This window comes from Takifugu rubripes, chromosome 1, assembly GCF_901000725.2.
Source record: "Takifugu rubripes chromosome 1, fTakRub1.2, whole genome shotgun sequence".
Classification (NCBI taxonomy): Eukaryota; Metazoa; Chordata; class Actinopteri; order Tetraodontiformes; family Tetraodontidae; genus Takifugu; species Takifugu rubripes.
The window spans coordinates 22,566,167-22,589,363 of record NC_042285.1 but is presented as its reverse complement, the minus strand read 5'-3'; the positions used below and the strand labels follow the sequence as shown (position 1 = coordinate 22,589,363).

Below are 23,197 nucleotides of genomic sequence, written 5' to 3'. Positions count from 1 at the left end.
TATTCCACTGTCTTCAAAAATTTTGGAAACCCGATGATCAACAAACTCATCAACAATATCAATAATAATAAGATAAATTATAGGTTGTGTTCGACATAAGTGGTTTCAATACCACAAAAAAATCTAAATTTATTAATTTTTATATATATGTTCGAGTATTGTTTGCTGAAGAGGAATAATCTACACCAGTAATGTAAACGAGGTTTTTATTTGCCCTTCAATTATAAAATTACATCAAAGCGTCACCAGTTTATACTAAGTGTATTAAAAGTGTTTTAAAATATTTTGTATTCTCTTTTTTGCGTCTAAAAGTAATCAATTACAAGTCATTATCGCTGCAGCGAGCATAATCAAGTCAGCTAACGTGACGCATGTCACTTCCTGTAGCCCTCTTTACAATAAGAGTTATTTTAAAACACAATAGTGTTGTGACAAGAAAGTTGATTTATATATTTAACAAAGACATGCAAAAACCCCGTTGAGGTTTTAAAAAGGATTAAAACTCCTCCATTAGGCATTAGTTTGAACGCAACGTTTGTCCGAGTTTGTACTTTGAAAGACACCCTCGGCTGACTTCCGGTGTGGCCGTATGCTAGGCTTGCTACCTTGATGCAGCAGGGGTGCTGTCGAAAGCCTTGCAGCCTCGGATAATACAGCTCAACTGTTTCCATCCCAGCTGGCATCATCGTTCCGGAAGATGGTGGCGAAGCAGAGGATCCGCATGGCCAACGAGAAACACAGCAAAAACATCACGCAGAGAGGAAACGTAGCCAAGACGCTGGTGAGCTTAAACAGCGGCGGAAGTGTGACGACCGGTGAGGTGACGTTCACTCCGGCATGGACACAGCAGGGTGGTGATGATGCTGCCGATGCTGCTGCTGATGGCCTTTACAATTGATACCAATCACGCTTATTAAAATGTGATTTCTCCCGGCCCGGTGCTCGCCATGTCGCCCCACACTGTAACTTGTGGGCCTCCAGTGATTAGCCGGTTATCTTAGACAGACCCGGACACTGAACCATAAACAGCTTAAATAAAGGCTTGATAATCACTGGGTGGGTAATAAAACACTAAAGGAAGGTGTCAGGTTATTATACATTACGTTCCTGATAAATGTGCATTGCTGCCTGTTGCATTTTACTGCAACTCTCCCGCTGAAGTTGGACCTTGTCTGGAACCTGCACGATTGGAATGAGCCGCAATTGAGCACATCGAATGTTAAACAGCAGGAGAAAAGTCTGGAAAAAGTTTGGCAAAGCCATGCCACGTTTGGTGGCAACAGGTTGGCAACATGACACCTGAAGTCTTTACCAAATCACACAATCAGATAAAATATCTCAACACACACAAAAATGCCAAATAAAGCCTCATAAGGGAAATTACATTAAAGATCTGATGTGCTTTGCAAAACATGCACTGTGATATTTGGGATAAAATTACACTGCCGGCATTACAGTGCTGCGGCAGTTGAATATCAGACCTTTAAAGCCTCAGCAGAGTAATTATAGTTTTCATCCTGGCGGTTGTGGACACGGACGAGCTCATACGTCAGTAAACAGAGCCGGAAAAAATGACCGAGCATGAGCCATTAGTTGGAGGATGGAAAACAACAACATTCTCCAACATGGTGGACGTAACCCGCGACGACAAGCACCTCCTGACAAACGTGTGACACGTCTCTCCGAATCAGCCGGAGATGTCCGGACTCATCTTTTCCACACGAGCCATCGGGACAAAACTGCCGACTCGGCAAATTCTGGCTGCCTAATTAGACGCTTGGGCTTGTTCTGCACAGCCGCAAAGCTGTTTTTGTGGACACTGTGATGGATGATGTCACTGTCTCATCCCCACGGTGAGGAAAACACAAATAACGTGCTTGTGTGGTGGGACTGAGGAGTGAGCAGAGCAACCACCTCAGCAGCTCTGTAAATCCGCCACACGCCTCCCGCTGAGCATAAATGCTACTTTATTCACATATTTAAGCTGTGAATAATTATCCAAAATGTTGTTCAATGCTCCTTTGTTTTGCTATTACAGCGGCCGCAGGAGGAGAAGTATCCCGTCGGGCCCTGGCTGCTTGCACTCTTTGTATTTGTCGTCTGTGGATCAGGTGCGAACACTGGACACGTTTCCTGTTTGTTTCTGTATGTGGTTGAAAAACAGCATGTGGGAACGTTGGAACGCAACATATTAATGACAAAGTTAGAACGTCTGCGTCTCAAAGTTCGTGTATTGATCACAGCAGAGGCACAGGTGAGACCAACGATGATTTGCTCCACTGTTTCCAGCCATCTTTCAGATCATCCAGAGCATCCGCATGGGCATGTGATCGAGGGGCAGCACCCCCCCCCCCCTCCGCCGCTCATCCCTTCACGCCCCGAACATCCTCGCCCTCCTGGAGGACGACGGTCGAGCTGTGGATGCAGCAGACCTCCGACAGGGAAGCTTCTCCTCCCCAGTCAGCGTTTACAGTCTCTTTGGTACCGGCAGCTTCTCTATGGACGGTTTGCAGGCAGGGACGCGCCGTTGGGAGTCTGGTGGGCGTGTCCCAAGCCTTCCACCTTCTTTGGGGTCTCTAGCAGCATTTTGCGAGCACGGGAGTGGGGGGGGGGGGGAGTTGTTGGTGCCCAATAAGAGAAACCTGAAGCAAACAGTCAAACTAAAGAGCGCACTGTTAAATCAGAGATCACTCCTCAACAGACCGGACTAATGAGATCAACTCCACCTTCTGCCACACATTTTGTCCACTAGCAGCACCCACTAGCATTGAAGCGTGCACACAAGAAGAATGAGCACGTTAAAGGGATTGTAGCCCCTGGAATACGCTCCCCTGAAGCCTGCTGCGGAGTCAGAAGTCACATCAGATGTGAGACCGACTGGCCTTGAACAGGATCGTTGTGTCCCTGCCTTTAAACATGCCGGCATAAAAAAAAAAAGTTGCTCACTTAGCGCCTTTCTATGTGTGTAGGTGTGAGTCAGCCAGTGAATCCTGCTGATAATGTGCCATCCGTGTGTGTCCTGTACATATCTGCGTCATGTCCGAAGAACCTTTTTTAAATAAATGTTGAGCATTTGGAAAAGTCCTGGTTCTCGTGTTGTTCCAGGGGCATCACGCCGGCGCGTCCGGGTTTAGCTGGAGCGGGAACGGCACCAGCAAGACCAGGTATTTTTAGGCCAACGCTTCAAACGCAGTCGCTCGGAATAAGAGGCCGCAGAGCCGAGACCGCGGTTATCAAAATAAGGATGGTGCGCAGCTGGTGATTATTCTTTAAGCATGTTTATTGAAAGCTGTGAAGTGCAGCCGTCAAGTGCAATTGTGGCAAGTATGGTACAATATCTCATCCAGTCTTTGCAGAAACATGCACAGAACATGAGCATAACAACTGATACAGGAAATGAAAAAAAAAAAAAAATAAGGGAAAAAGAAAATCTCCGGAGTTTGTATTCTTTTAGGATCTTGTTCATAAGTACATCACTGTCAGGAAATTAAAAATAAAAAGGTGCGAGTACCCCAGCAGGAGCCAAATGTAAATGATTTTACAGTAAAGAGTAAATGTTGCAGTAATGTGGAAAACGTTGGCTGTGTTTTGTCAGTTAAATAACCCTAAATCCCATCCATCCAGTCTCCAAAATACAGCATTAAAAATAGATGGCGCCGACTGGGCAAGAACGGCGTGCCTCCCCGTCACCTGCGTCAGTTTGCGGCCATGATAGCATCTGTTTCTCCTCCCCGCATCACTATTTTACATGGTACTTACACTATACAGAAATATACATCCTCTTCTGCCCATCAAACCTCATTTATGAAAAGAGAAATATGCAGCTTAGCTCAACGTCTCCCACCCCCCCGTCACATGCTGCGGCGGGGCGGAGAAAACAGCGACAATGAGCATCAAGGGCAAAACGAGGGGCTCGAAACTCAAATACTGAAATTGATTCTCATCATCCCCATAAGAAACCTCGTTTTGTTCATCCCACCAACCCAGTTTGAGCTACGTCAACTCAGACGTGCGTTATTCAAAAAACCGCCCTCCCGCTATCACGCCCCCCCATTCCAGATGGGGACTACGTGACGATATGAACTGCTCACATTCCTCATTTGTCACTCGGAAAAGGCCTTTTTTCTTTTCTGACACAGCCCTCAGCCTGTAACTTTAGAGCCAGGCCTGGAAGAAAAAGATGCTTCTATTTACATCATTCAGCAAAAAAAAAAACAACAAAAAAACCAAAGTAACAGCCAACAAAATCCTCCTCCTCTCCCATCGTCATCATCGGTAATTCGACATCAGTTAAAAATCCAGACACAGGCACAGTGATTCTTTTTTTGAAATCCAGGTTAAGCGTCACAGCTGCTGAGGAGCCGTCTCTTGTCATCAGACATTCTACATGATATGTCCGTGGTTGTGTGTTTAATTATGAATTTTTGGCAAATGTTTGATGATTGGATCTTCATGTCACCCCCCCGCTGTGCTGCGGAGCACCGCGGCCACGTCCTTCTGAGATAAATATGTGCAAATTCTCTCCAGAACATCACCTCCAGCCTTCGGAATTATGGTTACCTTCTGCTGTAACAGACAGGAAGTTGGAAACACGAAACAAAAAAAACTCAGTTTGTCCGTGTAGAGCGGGTTACGCCGAAGGACCAGAGCTGTGCGAGGCGGTCTGGGCAAAAGCGGCGGCGTTGGGGGGTCCTGGTGTTGCAGCGGTTGGAGGGGCAGGTGGGGAGCCGGTCTGAACCTGGGCCTGGAACTGGGCCATCTGCTCCGGGCTGGCCAGCGTCTTCAACAGGGTGTTCTCCTGTTCCAGCTGGGAGTTCCGCTCGATCAGCTCCTTGATCTGCTCCTTCAGGACCTCCACCTCCTCACGCACAGCGTACATCAGGTGGCTCTTCACCAGGTCCTACGAGGGAGGAACACACACCAAGCATGTCAGGCAGGATAAAAACTATTATTTTAGGTTTAATGAATCAAAAGCATATAATCGTGAAATAATCATACAAGCATTTTGATGAATAGTATAATTTAAAAAAAAAAAAAAAAAATCAATCTGTTTGCCGTTTAAACAAGCCCTGTTTATAAAGATAAGGTGTCAATAGTGGCGTGATTAGACATTCTGCATTACAAAAATCAAATGTCAGCTAGCATGTGGTGGTCCATAAATACAAGACATTGAACGGGTTATGAGTCAAATATGAATGTTATTATCACATATGGGACAGATAAACCGTGAGTTTATCCCAGCGTACACGTCATCAACCCCGCCCATATTTAAACAGGAGCCAATCAGAGGGCGAGGTTTTTATTTCGAGAGAAAGGCGTTAAGTTTGCCTAGCAACAGGACTGACAGCGTTGACAACCAAGCCAAACAGAAAAAATAGTCACAGCCAGTTTACCCCTATTTAATCCACTTTAATAACCATTTAGTCAACCCTAAATACGTTTCCGGGTTCGTACCCTTTTTTCGGTTGCAGTTATTTAAGCCTACAAGTCGCACAAATCGTGCAACATTAGCTGTATGAGCAAAAAAAAAAAAAATCATTTAAAATCGTGTAAGTGGATTATTTAGATTTAACTCCTCGTTTCATCTGGCCATGCCGCCTCCTTCACCCTAGGTCACCTTACTGGAGGCCTCTTGTGCCGTCCCGAACAGCGGCTGTAGCCGTAAACTCACCATTGCTTGCTCTATCTTGTTGTCGATGGCCACGACGCTGGCTCCGGACGAGCTGCAAGAGAGGAGCATCTGATCAACAAATATCCAAACCCATCCGTGCGGCACACAAACGCGGGGCATCACACGAAGCCTCCGGAAATTTCTGGAAAGTCGACACTTTTATTGTACAACCGGCCACGGCCTGCGTGCGTGCGCCGATACGGGGAGCATCCGTCCGCCGAGCCTCCGCGGCACAGAGGTGACATTACAGGCTGCAGGTGGAGCGCGACAAAGGGGGACGTGTTCGGCTCTGCCAACGCCATTTTCTCCTGCTTTATTTACCTATTGTCGAGTTTGAGGTGCGAGCTCTCCGCGCTCAGGAGCGACGACAGGAAGGAGATGGAGAAATTTCGCAGCTGACAGACGCCCAGATCCATCGCCACGGAGTAACACGACGAATTCATGCTGGCCATGGTTTTTACAGTCCGTCCACAAACGCGCCGCTCTCACGAGCACCGCCGCGAGACACGCATCCACGAGCGCAATATATGCTACGCTGCGTCCGCTGGAGCTCGTGCGCCTACCGCAGCTTTTAGAAAGAGACACGAGCCAAGGTCAGCTCATCCCGGCGGCGCGCGTAGAAAATCTGCAGCCGGGAACAAACCCGCATAATTTATCCGGACACGAAAACAGCGGCCAAAGCCTGATTGGTCGAGACGGCGGGTGCGCGCATAAATTATGCGGGAACGCCCCCAAACGCCGCTCAGCTGACGCGGTTTTGCATAAAATATTCAAAGGACGGAGAGGATGTGGATGAAACCGGGAAAAACCGGATAGGAAAGGAAGAAAGAAGTGCAGAACAGAACAAAACGGGGGCAGGAGAAGGTTAGCAGCAGCGCGGTCATTCACCGGTACAGCTCTCATCGGAGTCGCTAACACCGGGATAACACGGAATTAAATTCCACTCGTGCTTCCTGAACAATATAGCAAATAAAGACGCGATGAGACTCCGGGTCACGAAAGACTATCTTTCACCTTTGCCCGTCTTTCGGTCATTAAGTGTGTTCAGAGTGAATCGCTTAATTTGCGTTTAACTTGTGAAAACCACAACGACTGATGGTATTTACAGGAACAACAGCGATAGATTTGGAAACCACGTCTGTGCTGCCCCCGTGTGGTGAAGTAGAGAACTGCACATCAGCGAAATACAAGTTTATTTCAATTTAAATTATTAATCTCTGTCTAAGGCAAATATAAATAAATAAAATATACAGTGTATCGGTAGGAAGCTTTGCCATGGATCTTTGGAAAGTGTGGATAGTAATTACGGTATGTTAATTGACTCAATTTTGTAGTCGGATTTCGGGAATACGTTAACCCACCCTAATGTACATCAAGACCATCACTTGAATATTGCACACACATGTGCTTCAGCTCCCTGTTCACAGACCACTGGAGGCCGTAGAGTTTGCAGCCCCTCTGTGACCCATTTTACTGGGTTACTGGTTCTTAGATGAAGGAAGACACAATCTGCCTCGAGCGGCATTACGCACGCAAAAACGGTGGTCACGCAGAAGGGAGAAGATCCCCGTCACACCTCGACCAACAACTCCTTCAGGCAGACATTCCTACCTCAGACACGCTTAAAACAACACACGCACACACTGAAAGGCCACCTTCACACATTCCACGTACACCCCAGATCCTCAAAATCACATGTTTGCGACACTCCTGACATTCTTGCCTGTGATCGCACCCACCCACGCAGCAGACCTCCACATAAAAAACAGCCTGAATTCGGTTTAGTTACACTTTAATTCAAATGCTTGCTAATTAAGCAGGTCCATAAACAATCATTTGCATCGTCCAATACTAAAAAGGTCAATAACTCGTCACTACCTGGGTAACGCTTCTCCATCTAGTCACTGATAAACCTGCACCTGGGCTAATTTGGGCGTCAGGGTCTGGTTTTATTAAGCAGCGGTACCGTGAAGTCAGCTTCTGTTCATCTGTGATCCCAGTCTAACGCTTTAACGAGAATCCAAATAAGAGGCTCTAAGCTCCTCTTATCTTTTCCGGTCTCTTCTTTGACTGGAAGAAGGTTTAGCCAATTATCCAGAGTGCGATGAGGAAGGGGAGGATTGTTCGTATGGATTTATAAGCTCCACATGTTTTTAAAGACCAAATGCAGTCGTGCTGTCAAACAGCCACTTCCTCCGCTACTAGTTCCCAAAACGCTGCAGCGTTAATACACAACCTGGGTTCATGACTGCACAGTTTTTGGCTTTTAAACGCACGGCATCCATCTGGAGGCCTCCCTGGAAACGCCGTTAGCCCAGTGACCTACTGATGCAACCCGAGAGAGAAATGACCCAAAACTGCCGGTGCTGCGCTCCCTCCAGCAGCTGCTGACCACATGACGTTCAAACATGGACTGAAACAAGGCTTATTACCACGACCCAAATGTGTTCTACTACCTGCACACAGGGATTCGTGTAGTTCAAATGATTACTTAATATCCACACTAAATATCAATCAATCATTCCCTCATCATTTAAAGAATCGCTCAAATCACACGAGCACGAGACCAGAACGCTCGAAACGAGAAAACTATTGAACCAAAATATAGATGCGTGAACGTGAGGGTGGGTTTCATAGGTCACAGTTTCTCTACGTGTCCCTACATGATCACATCCGCCGCCCGTTTCCACATTTAGCAGGATTCAGCTCTAAGAGGTTACTACAAATCACAGATTTAACTGCACTCACGGCTCATCCAGCACCTCCGGTTTATAGCATCTGCCCCACGTTGCTGCTGCCCCTGAAGCTACGGATGACTGAGTGAAAAGGACAATGTGGCCCAGCAGCCCTTTGTGTGGAGCTACTGTAGCGATTGGTCCAAGCAGCGCTACACTACCGCAGCTTGCCCGGGGGTTCCCCCGTCTTTATTATTATTGTTATTTTACCTTTTGAGATGCTGCTCCAGCTCCCAGAACAAAAGCTTCATTGCTATGTCGTCATGGCCTTGTGCTCGTGCTCCCAGCGCCCTCATGGAGCTGTCAGCCAGCAGGATCATATAGAGTCCCGAGGAGTGCGTTCCCGAGCTTCTTTGTGTTGTGTGTTCTTAAAGCCTCTCGTTTCTGGCTCAGTCTAACAGAACTACAGATCTGGGTCGCCACCCTAGAGTCGCTTTATTAGGTGCAACTGCATGAGGCAGTCGGGAGCTGCCGGGTTATAAGGACTTTTTCGTGCGAGTGCTCCTTTTCGCATCATCAGTGGCGCCCATTTGTGTTTGAATGGCCGGCTGCTGAGTGAATTACTAAGTACCGACAGTAGCTGGGCGGGTGGTGACGTGAGATCATGTGATCCTGGGAGTTACGTAAACCATCAGCAGAGATTAGCATGTGGCCCACTGATTTCACTGCTCCTACAGACCCCTGCCCTCTATTGTCCAGGACATGGATAGGCAGGACATCAAAGACTGAAGCTAAACGCTGCATCGGCAGCCTCCTGCCATCTCTTAAGACATTTTATTTTAAGATATCGTATGCTCTACGTAACAGGCATATCCACACAGACTACAGATGAACGAGACCTCAAAAGTTCCTGGTCTTCTCTCAAAGCATTCAAACACCTGACGATTAGTCTGCAGTTACCAAATGAGGCATGGTTTGACCTCCTAGGTCAGCTCCTGTGCGTGAGAGTGGAGAACCCCACGCTTCAGCATTTTATCTGGTCATTTCTCACTGAAAAGCCGCACTAAGAAGGCTTAACTGCCTTCAGAGAGGAAGCACAACATGCGGCCGGGGTGCCCCTGCTGGCTTAAGAGAGGGGCGGTCAAGAAACACCATCTGAAGGGGGAGCACAATGCCGTGGATTTCACTTGTCCCAACAGAGCTGCCTGCTGAGTGACTCACTGTCACAACATCTGGGAGGAACAGGGGCCTTTTATCAACCGAGTGACACAGTTCAAAAACACTGACAACTCACGAGCGTTCACTGGGACTTTCTGCTGACCCATCAGAAACTTGGGATCTGCCACTTTTTGGGCGACAAATTCTAAATCATACATCCTATGTTGTGTAGCAGTTGCTCCCAAAATCTCAGCTATGCATTGTTGAAGTAACCGCGGCTTTCATTTAATTCTCTAGCGTCCATGCTGGACGTGCAACAAGGTTTTCTGTGTGGACAGGAGACGCGACGCACTTCAAGAATCAACTTCAATCTGAATTTAACAATAAACAAAGTGAATTAATCGCATCTTAAATTATGAAGCGAACAGACCGCTTGAGCTTTGTGGTGAACTTTCTGCCTCTCGGGCAACAGATCTCTTACTCATACTTCCACTCCAATGCTGCATTTTAGGGAAATCACAATCACGACACGTTAATAAAGGGGGCCTGGCACGTCCCAGTGATGGAAAAAAGACCCATTGAATTGATGAATTGTAAAGGCTCTCGGCTGAACTGTAGTTTGATAGTGGAAAGCGCACACAGACTTTACCAGTAAACCCTGGCACTGGTTTTCCATAGTCACACCCTGACTATGGAAAATGGCAGAGAGCTACTGAGCGAGTCACTCGGAGAGGGAGGAATGATGAGTAGCCATTTTGGCCCCCATATGTAAGAGGCAGGTGCTATTGGAGCATTTAGGCTGACAACAGCAAGTCCTTAGTCCTCACTCTATACCACGTGCACGCACACACACGCCCCACACACAGGAGAGGAGGGAGAGAGCACAAAAACAAAAACTGAATCGGAAGAGACTTTTGAACCAAACGCTCTCTCGCTAATTTCCCCAGGAAATGTAATGCCTCTACATAAAGAAATACAAGGCTCCATCTCTTTATTCCTGACACACACACCCCCACACACACACCCCCACACACACACACAGAGTTACATAAGCGTGTGTGAGCAGCAGCTTTGAGTAATGTGGAGTGAAACCTGGCATTAAATGGATTAGCAGCTAAAGAACACACGGCACTCCGGGCCCAGACAACAGAGGGCAGGACGGATGCTAACTGCATGAAGACATGAGCAGTTATGAGAGGACAGCTCCGAACCCTCATCTCTGCCCCCTCCTGCATATTTCCAAGGACTGCTACCACATTAACGGGATGCATCCCAGGCCTGTTGTGATGGATGACTGTGGGCAGCACTGTTGAATTTAAATGGCCATTCAATCTAAACAGCACCCGTACAAATAAATTACTATGGTTTAAGGTTTATGTCCAACCTCTATTTGACCTTTTCTTCTTACTGTTGGGAGGGAGGGTTTCAGAGTGGGCTGATGGGAGGCCATCTCCTCACAAGGCCAAATGAATCATTATTCCCTCACTCCCTAATCTGGATTTCCTAACAACGCTCCCTCAAGCATAATAAACATGCCTGCTCCAAGATGGGACCTGCACTGGAAATAAAAGCCAGGCCAAAAGGTGTGCTGGGCCGTCGAAATGTAAGAAAAAGAATCAAAGATGCTGTGGAAATTCTCACTGGACTAAAATTAGTGGTCGAACCTATCGGAGCACCGGAAAGATCTTCCATGTGTTGATTTGAATTAATGCTGCAGTGAATCTGATCAGCTGATTACTCTCTCAATCACACACTAATTATGACTAAAATAGATAGATTCTTGCTATGGGACACCCATGATCCCAGTCAGGTACCAGGGCTGATCATTGGGTGGGTCTTGATGCCAGATACTGAGATAAGTCATTGAGAGTTCTCATCAATCCCATTAGAACAATTAACCCAAACCCACGCATTTCCCCTTGTTTTTATTTGTGTGAGAACGTGACAGACGAGGATGGAGCCCGAGTGGATTAGCCACTGATGACCATCGTCAAGCTCTAAATCTCTGACGACAGCAGAGTCGTCACAAGCAACAGCTTAGCTACAAGCTATCTCTTATTTCCGGCAATCAGGTCAACGGCGACGGTTTCCCAATGGTCATTTTACAGCTACACGTTCATATTTACCAGCTAAAAATGAGATTTACAGTAGACATTTGGTTCAGAGATGTTCATCTGCTTTGTCATTGAATGTTACTGGTGTCATTGGAACAATCCTTTAAAGATTATTAAATGTGTGAGACTACATTTGGATAGTTTGGTGCCCTTTCTTAACTTAACACAAAAGACATGCAAGTGTAAAGACCTTTTCCCCCACTGCTTATTAGGTGGAGACTATAAAACCAAAACCAGAGTAATAAAACATATCTTACCTGTTAGAGCAAAAGTGCAGGCCAACCAAACATAAGAGACAATCAGAATCAAATTTATCAGAAAATACACAGAAATCATGAATTCATGAAAGGAAAGTCATGTTTCCTGGAAGTCTGATTAAGATTAGCAGTGATGTTTAGTATAAATTAAACAAAGAATTGGCAGGATAAGATGTTGAATTAACTAATTAAAACAAACTCATCCAAATAAGCCAGGTAGAGTAAGAATTTGCACTTATTTGCAGAGAAAACCAACCTCAAACTCCTGACTGAGCATTAACTGGAGATAATCAATACTACGCTGCCATCTAGTGGCCAAACACCGAAACACCACCGAGCGGCAAGATATTTTCATCATTTAATCTAATAAAGTGTATTAAAATAGTCGGTTTAAGCCTGTGGTAGTCAGCCAACAACTAAACCAAAATGTTTACACATTCTGAAAAAAAAAAAAAAAAAAAAAAGGAATAAAATCAATGGTAGCACAGTCCACCACATTTCAAAGTGATTATTTAACTTTAAAATTTAAACTTCTTTCAAGTGAAAGTAATCTACTAAAAGTATGTTTCATAAATCAGTCATGGAAGTTTGCCCCTTAGCATGAATGTCAGGTGATTTTTACCCATCTGAGGCTAATGGGGACGTTCATGTTCTAAGGTAAAAAACAACAACAAAAAAAAAACATACATGTTAATAATTACAATATTACCCATAGGCCAGTCATAAAAGTGGTGCTAGTCTACAATAAGGCTGGGAAAAATAGTCACCATAAACACACAGTACAGTGGGACCTCTACTTACGAACGTCTTTACATGCCAAATTTTCAGGTTACGAAACGTCTCAACGGAAAAATATTTCGTCTTGTTACGAAAGAAATTTCCGCAGCTCGTGGAGTTTAGCGAACGCAAACTTGCTTGTAGCTGCTCTGCCATTGGCTATCGCCTAGCATTTTCCTGTCATCCCATTGGCTAGGAGGGACGTCAATATGTACAAGTTTGTGTGTATCCCAGCGTCGTCTTCGTTTAACTTTTATTTATTGTGGGTGTTCGTATGTTTGTCCAGTAGATGGCGGTGTTACCACAAGTGTTAACGTTCGTTGCTAGTAATGACGGCTAATGTAAGATTAGCCTGTAATAAAGTTCATTTTGTTCCTGGAGAGGCCTTGCACTGAATTCCTACATTTATTGTGCGGTAATCTAATTGTAACATGTATTTGTTACATGTTTTGATGCATTTTTATGATTTATAAAAAAAATTATGTCAGAATTTTTGGGGGCTTGGAACGGATTAGGGCATTTACATGGAAAACGCATCTCTACTTACGTAATTTTCAGGTTACGAAACAACTTCTGTAACCAATTAATTTTGTAAGTAGAGGTCCCACTGTACAGTGTTTGTCTAGAGCTTTTAAAGCTCACCAGCAGGGGGCAGCAGAACACTAACTTACATAGACTTCACGCTCCACTGTTGGATGTTTAAACAGCTATTCTGCCAATAAACTTTAAGAAAAGGCAACATTGCTGCGACAATCTTTCTGTGTGGGTAACCTCGAGTGTCTAATTAACACTACAATGTAGAAAACTGGACTGAAACCAATTCCAGATTTTGAAAATTCCTTGAATTACTTTAGGAACAATCTCAAACGACGACAGACTCAAACAAACAAGAAATGACGACATCGTGTCTGGAGGAGAGAAATCACATTTCATCTTGTGATCTTTGAGGACAAGTACAATGGAGGCATGTGGTGCAACAAGTTACTGAGCGGAGCAGGAAAAAAAAAAAAAAAAAGAAGCTAAACAGGTCTGCAAGATATCGATTCATCTTCAACAAGAATTAGAGGCTGCGTCCAAACTTTAAAGTCATTACTCTGTTAACAGCAGCTTCAAAGCCCTGAACGTTTCCAGCTGTCTGGCAGCAATTCCAGCTGAGGACACATGGATCATTAACCTCAGGAAGAGCCATTGCTGACCTTATTTCCAACATCTAAAAATACTACACATCTCCTTGCAGCGACATAACTTACGTTATCATGACAACGATATATGAAGCTCTATATGTAGCAAGATTAATCATCACCAACCACATGTACGAAACCAGCTCCCTTTGATTGTGTTGGCAGCATTTGTGCCAATAATTTTGGAAAACCTAGTGTAACGATTGATATTAAATGTGCAAAACCCAACGAATGGTGTAGCAGCGCGTTCTGCATGGCCCGGAGAGGGAAACAGAGGGAGAGATTCCTGGAGCTGACTGGGCAGTGTTGGAGCCACAAGAATGCTGCACATGATTCAGCACATTGCCTGCATGTTGAGGGGGATGACAGCAGCAACCCACCAGTACCCAAAATCATTCTTAAAAAACAGTGGCACCTATTCACACTGTGGGTCTCAATGATTGGATTCAAGTGTGTTTATCTTGGGGGGGGGGGGGGGGGGGGGGTCAACTCACGCACTCGTCATCAGTGTGGATGATTACTGATTAAATGATAACACCAGCCAATGGAAGCAGCGCTCGGGTCTCAAGTTCAGAAGAGCAGCCATTCACTTTACAGCGAATATTCATACACACATTTACACACACACACACACACACACACGGGCTGCAGTTCTGCGGGCCGTGTTGGGGCGGTGCGCCGGCTCACCTGTGAGATTCAGGATGAGATCAGACGACCGTTTATACGGAAGCTTCCAATAACGTGCCGATGGCTCCGGCTTGAGTAGTTTGGCCCTATAGAGCACTGGCGACCTGAAGGCCTTCACACACTCATATGATCGAGCAGCTGAGAGCTGTGATGCGTGTTCACGCGTGATCAGAGGAACCCGTGACTTCAGAGAGCTGCAGGATTTCAGGATCGATGTTGTCAGACGAGTTCTGCAGGGTGATGAAGCTCCGGGAGCCTATAGAATTAGCCCTGCAGCGGGCAGCACGAGGCCCACAGGTTGAGAGTTCTATTACTGACTTGCCTCTAAAATAAAGTGTGACAGCTCTCGTACTCTCCAAGGAAATTCACAGCATCCCCCTTTGAGTGAAAATGCATGAAGTTCACGCTGCTCCCGGCTACGGAGTTAATATGGAGCCAAAATGAAAAACCTTCCTGACAAGGCTAGACCGTTGTTGCTCCATCCACGTGTGCATCTGTGTGGGGCCAACGTGCAATTTTCTTCTAGATGAACCAATCCATTATCCTCCATTAGGAGCCATTAGCTCCACTCGCGCTCTCCAGAGGAGCGGTCCTGTTTATTGATTGGCAGATTAGCCATCAGAACGGAGGCAAAATGAATTAATCGGTGCGAAACGTAAAATTAAAGCAACCGCCGGTGACGTGATCTATGCTAAAGCTGCGGGAGAAGAGCGGCAGCGCCACCGTCCTCCTCTGGTTTCATCCTGCCATTCATGTTTTCACCACTCGTCTTCTAAATATCCAGTAGCGTACAGTGAGCCCCCCCCCCCCCCCCGTGTAGCTGCTCTGGTGTTCTCGTGTTCTCTGGCTCGGTCCGTGTGTCAGCAGCATCACAATAACAACAACCCTGTTTACTTTGAGTGTTATAGAATTAACAGTCATCTATACATTTAAAAATAAGCCTGAGTGTCAATGTTTGGCCTCGCCGCAGGTTCTTGGAGTAGAGCAGCTAACAGCTAATCTTATTGTAAGTCTGAGCTTGTTTTGGGGAACAAAGTGTTCCGAGACTCCGCTGCTCTTTTTCGAGCCTTGTGTGTGAATGATAACTAGCTAACAGTTAAAGTTGGCCAAGCAGCACCATAGGAGGCCATTTGGATTCTATTCTCATCATCCAGTTGTTCGGACAGTGGAAAAGGACCTCCGTTGTTAAACTGGTGTCCTATTCCCATCATCAGAAATGTTGATAAACCCAAATTTGCTTGCTAGTACTGGACCTTCATTATAAACGTGGAACAAAGTGTCCAAACGGACAAGCTCAGAAACCCGTTTTCCATCTTTCTTTGTGCATTTTCCAAGGGTCATTCCCAGGTCAGCAGCACTTTAATGATGCAGGAGCATTAGCGGACGCTTAGCTTATCAACCAGCACATGGCCACAGTTCCTGGTGGCTCCTCTACACACATACACGTTATCCAGTTAAGATGCAGACACTTTGCCCTTCATGCAGCTTTAGTAAAATTATGATAAGAACTGAAACAGAGGACTCAAGCCAGCCTGAATCGGTGAGCACGCTAATATATCAGCGGAGCCGACAAGCACGCTAGCGAAGGTCAGAGGAGGTAGAATGATGCGCCGCTCTGCCCAGTCTGGTTCCATCTGGTCCAATCTGCTGCGTCCTCAATCAGCTTTGCTAAACCAGTCTAAGTTGGGACAGGTCAGGTTGGGTCACTTCCTCTGTCTGTTGTGAATTTTGGGGATCTCTCTGATCTCCACACAATGAGCGACGGCCCCGGCAACCAGCGGGTCTCTATGCTGCCAGGCTAAAGACAGACAACGGCACAGATAGCATCGCGCTGCCACCCGGCCAACCCACATTCCCCTGAGCCTTCACACATTCACAAATAAACCTCCGGACAATAGTGCTGTAATTACGACCCGAAAAAAAAGGCTAGGAAGCCTCCTCATCCACTACAACAGGTGCTTCGACCAAGAAGATGATGTTGAGAAATATAGTCCGAGTGTTTAAAATGCGAGGCTAAAAATGTCTCCAAACAACCATCTCCTTGTTGTTTTTTACTACCTTTCCAGGCCCCTAACACCAGCAGGCTGACCGCCAGCATGTGCAGCCCACCCACCCCTTCTGAAGCAAATCCATCAACTTCACTGAGGACCGTTGGAAGCCTTCGTCATTCTCTCAAACGCTCTCCGGTTGGGTTCTCACGCACACAGCAGAGAAACCTGCAGCATTACAGCTCTGCGCAGCTGATTTCTGAAGGCAGGCTCGTCCTTAAGGTCAAACGCTATGTTGAGTTTCAAAAACTATGGAATCTGTAGCGTTCGAATGACGGCAGTAAAATGCATTAACATTGGTACCTAAAACTACTGAGCTCTTATTATGGTCATGACAAAGAAACAGAAGTAATCAAGACCTTATTGCTAATAATAAAAAGGAGGACTGTTTCCATAAACAAAGTCCAACTGCTGGCAGCGTTCTGGGTTCTGATGCCAGCAAATCTGCGTGATTCAGTGAGGACGAACTTGTCGCAGAGTTCACAGCCTCCTGCTCCTGCTAATCTGTCCTCCAGGGATCCTGCTGCACAACAAGCAACAATAGACGTGTTTGAAACAGAGGCTGCGAACAGAAAGATCAATGTGTGGGTGGAAATTCTGACCAGGGGCCGTGAGTTGAAATAACCGATGGAGAAACTTAAACATGCTGCTGCTGCCCGCAACGTTTCTACTGATGAGACCGTCCAAACGACTGGTGAACTACCTTCACCAGAGGAGAACCTTGCTGAAAGACCTTTTTCACAAGTTAGAAAACGCTGCAAAAACTTTTAACCAAACCAAAAAAAGCAATTACCGACTGACCGCAACGCAAAGATGTGCGCAGCAGCACGTGTTTGCGTGGTTTTGTTGCACAATCCAGCGTAGAAAGAGCCCGCAGCTCCTCGTGGGACGGCAGGTGAGCTGAAGGAAAATGACTCATGGACCATGAAAATCTTCATTTGTACGAACGGCTTTGGTTCCAACCAAATGCTACTTATCATCAAAGACAATAATCCACCTGATCCCCATAGATTCCACATTCCTCCGGGTTAAACGTCATGTGACAACAGCGGCCGTCACTTACTTTACGACTAAATGGGCTGTAAAATTTTACTTAGCCCGAGCTTTATTAGATTTCTGTTCCCCTGGGCTACCTCTGGAGCCACGCAGGTCATCCTCAAAGCTGTGGTGAAAATAAGCAGTTGGGAAGAAGCTTAAAGGCTGCAACAGTGAGCGAAATCGGAGCGATTTCCTGCGGCAGCGGCCGCTTCCATGCGATTAAAATATCCCTGTGACTTGGAAATCGGTGCTTAAAATGTATTAATGCGCTTGCAGGACATTCCTCAGGACCTTCGCTCCCATCAATCACAAACAAAGCTTCAGAAATATGAAATATGCTCGTGAAGATGAAGCCAAATGGAGCCGGAGAGAGGAGGGAAAAATCAATAAGCTTTTAGTGAAGGTAAGCACCGCGCTCACGTCAACAGCGAAACATCTCTCCAGTTTACAGAAAGTTAATATTTGGATTGTCCTCTTTCATGTCGCATCATTTATTCCACCTCTGTTTCTTGTTCAGAGATGTTTGGGAGGTTGGAAACAATCAAACCTCGTCCTTGTTTCTTCCCGTTTCAGACAAGCTATTTGCTGACGGTGAAGTGGGCAGAATTTGAGGCCGGCTCGTCAGCACTCAGGCAACGGAGAAAGTAGAAGCACCGCAGCTGCATGGTGACGCTGGGAGCCATTACATCCAGCTGAGCCCTGCCCTCCTGTGCCCCAGTGACAGAAGAGGCTCCCTGTGGCTGTCTGGACCCTGTCTGCTGCCCGTCTAGGAACATAACCCCATCCCACCCCACTTAACTTGTTCTCCCTCTGCTTCTGTGCTAAAGCACCCAGGATCTAAACGCAGTACATGGTGTAAAAAACAAGACTCTTACCCGTCCTCCTCTCCATCAGCAGCCTTGGTACCAGCTGATGCACTTAAGGCACTCCCGGCAGCAGCGCTCCCCTCGGTGTCCTGGCCCTGGCTGGCGCTGATGGTGGACGCGGCCTCCCCTCCGGGCAGTTTGGGCAGGCCCAATAATGCCGACTGGTGCTGAAGGAGCAGTCGCTGAGCGTCCTGCAGCTGGGTGGTGGTAAAGGTGGGCAGGCTGGCGTACAGGGCGCTGGCCTGGGCGGCATGAGACAGGGCCTGCGCCGCGTTGCTGTGGTCCTGAGACAAGCCGGCCGAGGACTGTTTGTTCTGCGCGACACCCTGGGGGGGCATTCTGCCGGTGTTGGGTTGCAGCGGTGCCTGGGGATCGCTCTGAGGGTTGAGAGGAGGCACGCTCGGTGCAGACGCTTGACTGGTTTGGACTGTTGTGGGCATCTGGCTTCCCAGGCCGGGGTTTTGAACTTGGGTTGGGAGTGACTGAGGCTTCTGGTGCTCCAGAGCAGGGTGATTCTGACCCTGCTGGCCGAGACCTGCTGCCCCACTAACGTGAGAGGGCATACTGGACATGGAGGCCAGGTGGGCTGAAGGCTGCTGTGGTTGTGCGTGAAGGAGCGTCTGGGGCTGCTGCTGCAGAGCTCCCATCATCTGACTTGATCCATTAGGAGGCCCAGAGGGTAGCGATCCAGTTTGGGTTGGCACGGGTTGAACAGCCGCACCCTGGAGCACGCCTTGGTGTGTTTGATTATACTCAGGCCTCACCTGCACCGGGGCAGCTTGCGGATTAGGCGATTGTGGGGGTAGCTGGGCGGCATAGCCGATCTTCTGCTGCTTCACACCCACCAGGCCCTGAGTGGAGGCAGTGGGTGGATTAGCAACTGCCTGGGCATAAGTGAGCTGGTGCACAGCAGACGTGGAGAGTCCATTTGTGGTCTGGAGGCTCGACAGGTGAGCGGGTTGATGAACGTTCGCGGGAGCCGAGGGGGGCGCGGTGGTTTTCGAATGTGCGTCCTGGGGCTGCATGGGAGTTTGGGTTTGGGAGATCCCCATGCTGTGGGGAATTCCCTGAAAGCCCTGAGGAACCGAGGCGTAATCATGCTGAGGTATCGGAGGCCCCCCGGTTTCTCCGCCACACACAATCTCACTGTAATGGCTTAAAGTACTCATCGTGCTACTCACGGAGCTACCGCTAGCGCTGTCCCTCTCCGAGGCCCCAGCAAAGCCCTCGGAGGCCAACTGGCGCATGCCGGGAGAGCCGGTGTCACATGCCGAGGAGCTTGAAGCAGAAGGCGGGGCCTCCTTGTCGTAGAATTCAGTGCATGTCCATCTGCCCTTCTTGAAGGGCTCCGAGCTCGAGTCGAGCTTCACCACTCTGAAGCGAGAACTAGTGGTTGCCACCGCGGGGGCTGGGGCGGGGGCAGGCTGTGCGGGAGCAGGTGAGGCTGGGGCGGGGGCGACAGATGTGAGAGGCGTACCGGCAGGCTGCAGCACACCGGCCCCCACCCTTGCCTGGAGGCCGCCGGAGACTCCCATCCCTCCAGAGGCGCCGACAGCCGCCGCAGCGCTACTCGTGGTAGTCATGGGGATGTTGGAGTTGTTTTGATGCTGTAGTTGTTGGCTTATGCCCACATTAGCTGTGGGTATAAGGTTGCCCCCACCAGCAACGGCACTACCCCCACTGCCGCTTATCACATTGTGAGGAAATCCACCGCCGCCGCTGCTACAACTCGCGCTGATCCCCTCTCTCACAGGCACATTGGCAGAGCTCAATATATTCACATTACTAACACTGCTGGTCTGGGGATTAATTATGCTAACCGTAGTGGCTGTAGCAGAACTGTGCAATCCCGGTAAAGATCCGAGGGCCACAGCCCCCACAGGCTGAGCGGTAATACTTGGATGGGCAACCTGTGACACATTCTCTTGAGAGACCCCAATGTTAGAAGGCATTTTCTGGGTGACACTAGTTAAAGCTCCAGAATTAAGGGCAGATGCTGGGCTCACAGGCACAGAGGACCGAGAGTAGACCGCGTGGTTTGGATGATGAGGATGCATAGTCCCGTTAACCATGGAGCCGCTACGCTGTTGAGCCGGGTTCAGGGAATGGGGGTGTGAAGGCTGGTTGGGAGAGATGGCCCCGGGGGTCTCTGCTTCCTGGAAGTTGTTCAGCGTCTCCTCTGAAGAACTCCTCTCCGCTCCCACTACGTCATTAGCCCGAGAAAGTGAGACGTCCAGGATTTCAGAAGAAGACAGATCCTCCGTGTGAGACTCGTCCAGGTCGTCGTAACTTTCCGTGTCTTCCGCAATGCTGTTGTTGGTGCTCACAGATATCTGCGCCGGAGTCACACTGGTGATCTGGAAACCACTCTTTTTTTTGATCTGTGCACCAGTCGGCTGTGTGGGCTGGGGGTGCAGATTGAGGCTATGGGGTGGAATATGATGAGTACCCGGGGAGGATGAACCAGCGGGGGGTTGGCACTGAATCAACAGGGAAGGCTGATAATCATCAGATGGGACGTGGCTGTTACCGACCACCGGGTTCGCCGGCGTGGACAACACGGGGCCGCTCCCGCTGCCCGTGTTGCTCCCCTTTCTATGGAACACAGCCGAGTGCGCCATTTTTCTAACACTGCCAGAGTCTGCCGAGGACTCCGGATGATGCATGTCGAGAGAATCCGGGGGGTAGTTTGTCTGTGACAGTATGCAATAAGGTCGCAGTTCGTTAACGGCGCCGTCTTGACGAAACTACGGTGAACAATCAACACGACCGAGAAAATAAATTAAATAGCTGGACAAAGTCGCGGCTGCTCCTAAATGCGAAGGCAAAGCTGGACCGATTATTACAGCCTCGCATACGACACAGAATTCTCAGTGATCCGGTGTCAGCGAGGCAAAACGAGCTAGTAGCTTGTGAGCTAACGTCAGCTGATGCCACTTGGACTCTTAATTCACCGGCCAACTAAATGGGTTATTAGTTCGTGCCGGTGTTAATTACGAGATGACATCTTGTGGGCTTCCTAAAGCCTGAGCGTATATCGTAACTATTAGTCTGACTGAAGCTAGGTCCAGTTAATCGTTCTCTTAGATGCTAGCCTGACAGAGGAGTAACGTCAGCTAGCTAGCTGCCAGTCTCCATCACCGGCTAGCTAAACACAGACTAGAGTGACTCGCTACGAAATTGATTCAAAGAAATAAAACGAAGAAGCAACCTTCAATCCGCTAAAGAGCGACGCAGAGCACAGTGCAATCAGGCAACGGTAAACCAGAAACGGTTAATCCACTCCACGGAATCCTCGGTTTGGTCTTGGTTTTGCTGTATCACTGGTCCTCCCAACCGGTAGCGTTGTTCAGTATATAGCCTCCTGCACCGCTGCCGTGGCTGTGTGCTGTGACGGGACTGGAGGGGAGGGGTGCTCCGTAATATGGCGACCGCGCATGGTCTCTGCTGCCAGACATAAAGCAGTCTGGGAGAGGCGGTGACGAACGCAACATCAACACCGCCGGAAAAGGCCGGAAATAGCCGAGGGGAGGGAACTCCCCGAAAACGAACGAACAGATAGATAGATAGATAGATAGATAGATAGATAGATAGATAGATAGATAGATAGATAGATAGATAGATAGATAGATAGATAGATAGATAGATAGATAGATAGATAGATAGATAGATAGATAGATAGATAGATAGATAGATAGATAGATAGATAGATAGATAGATAGATAGATAGATAGATAGATAGATAGATAGATGTTTTAAAACATGTTCCGTTTGATTATATTTTTGTTCGTAATAAAACCGTAATAGAAATTTAGGGGAAAAAACATAGTTCATAAGGCCACTTATCTATATACACCTTGAACAGACAGATAATACTGGTAAAAAAAACAACAACAACAAGAGTGTTTCGGACAACAACAGTGGTCAGAGAGCTACTAGATCTCTCTGCAGACACAGGTGTCAACTATACTGAAGGATTATTCTACAAACAGGTACTCTTTGGGGCCTCTCTCTGACAGAGTGAGGGTATTTATACTCTTTGTTGATGTGTAATGTTGCCACTCTTGGTCATTAAATTCTGCTTTCTGTGTTCTGGGCCTTTCTGATCATCTCTAGATAAAACGTTTCACCGGTGCTTCAATGACAATAGCTCCACGACGGCCGTTTAAATTGAGGCTATGCTTGGAAATATTACCCATTAACCTGACAAGGTGTGGCCGATCCAAAGCTTTTGCTGTACAGTCCAAAAATGTGAATCTTTGTAGAGAAGAAGGAGGCAGCAGAGCCAAACCAGTGGGAAGAGGGTGTGATTAACTGTCAGGCAGGTCGATCAGGCAGCATCATGGATGAGAGCAGAGGCAGGAGCCCAGTGCAGTGTAAGCGTCTGGTGCAGTCAGCAGCTTTAAATCACACTGGCACTCCACAACAACAAAACATTCAGCACTATTGTGCCATCTCCTCTACAATAACCAGCAAATATACCCTCGACTCTGCTTGCATTTAGTAAACATTCTGTTCTGTTCTGAGTGAAAGTTACAGTATAATCCACCGCGTTGTTTTCTCATTGTACCATTATTAAGTTGTTTACCATTTATTTCAATTGAAAGAAAGTGTCGGTAATGTCCACAGCTCAGCTCTCCCCTTTCTGGATTACAATTATCTATATTTCCTTGATTTTGGGGCAACAACCGGCCACTTTTAAGAGTTCCCAGGACTGCTGTAGTA

The 23,197-nt window shown here is 47.4% G+C and overlaps 2 protein-coding genes across 4 annotated transcripts; one reads left to right on the top strand and one right to left on the bottom strand.

Moving 5' to 3' along the window:
• Positions 1-561: 561 nt before the first annotated feature.
• serp2 (stress-associated endoplasmic reticulum protein family member 2) lies at positions 562-3,267 on the top strand. The gene is made up of 3 exons (XM_003962041.3): positions 562-781; positions 2,039-2,111; positions 2,290-3,267. Exons 1-3 carry the CDS (start codon positions 698-700, stop codon positions 2,328-2,330), a joined length of 198 nt encoding a protein of 65 aa, XP_003962090.1. The 5' UTR covers positions 562-697; the 3' UTR covers positions 2,331-3,267.
• On the bottom strand, positions 3,263-21,918 carry LOC101078064 (TSC22 domain family protein 1-like). Of its 3 annotated transcripts, none has more exons than XM_003962044.3 (3): positions 18,482-21,918; positions 5,672-5,723; positions 3,263-4,900 (listed from the first exon to the last, which is right to left on the bottom strand). In XM_003962044.3, the coding sequence occupies exons 1-3, from the start codon at positions 21,136-21,138 to the stop codon at positions 4,631-4,633; spliced, it is 2,979 nt and encodes a 992-aa protein (XP_003962093.3). In that variant the 5' UTR covers positions 21,139-21,918; the 3' UTR covers positions 3,263-4,630. The 3 variants fall into 3 exon arrangements, with proteins under 3 accessions (XP_003962093.3, XP_029695222.1, XP_029695218.1); XM_029839362.1 differs by lacking the exon at positions 18,482-21,918 and adding an exon at positions 8,617-9,153; XM_029839358.1 differs by lacking the exon at positions 18,482-21,918 and adding an exon at positions 5,993-6,315.
• Positions 21,919-23,197: the final 1,279 nt, after the last annotated feature.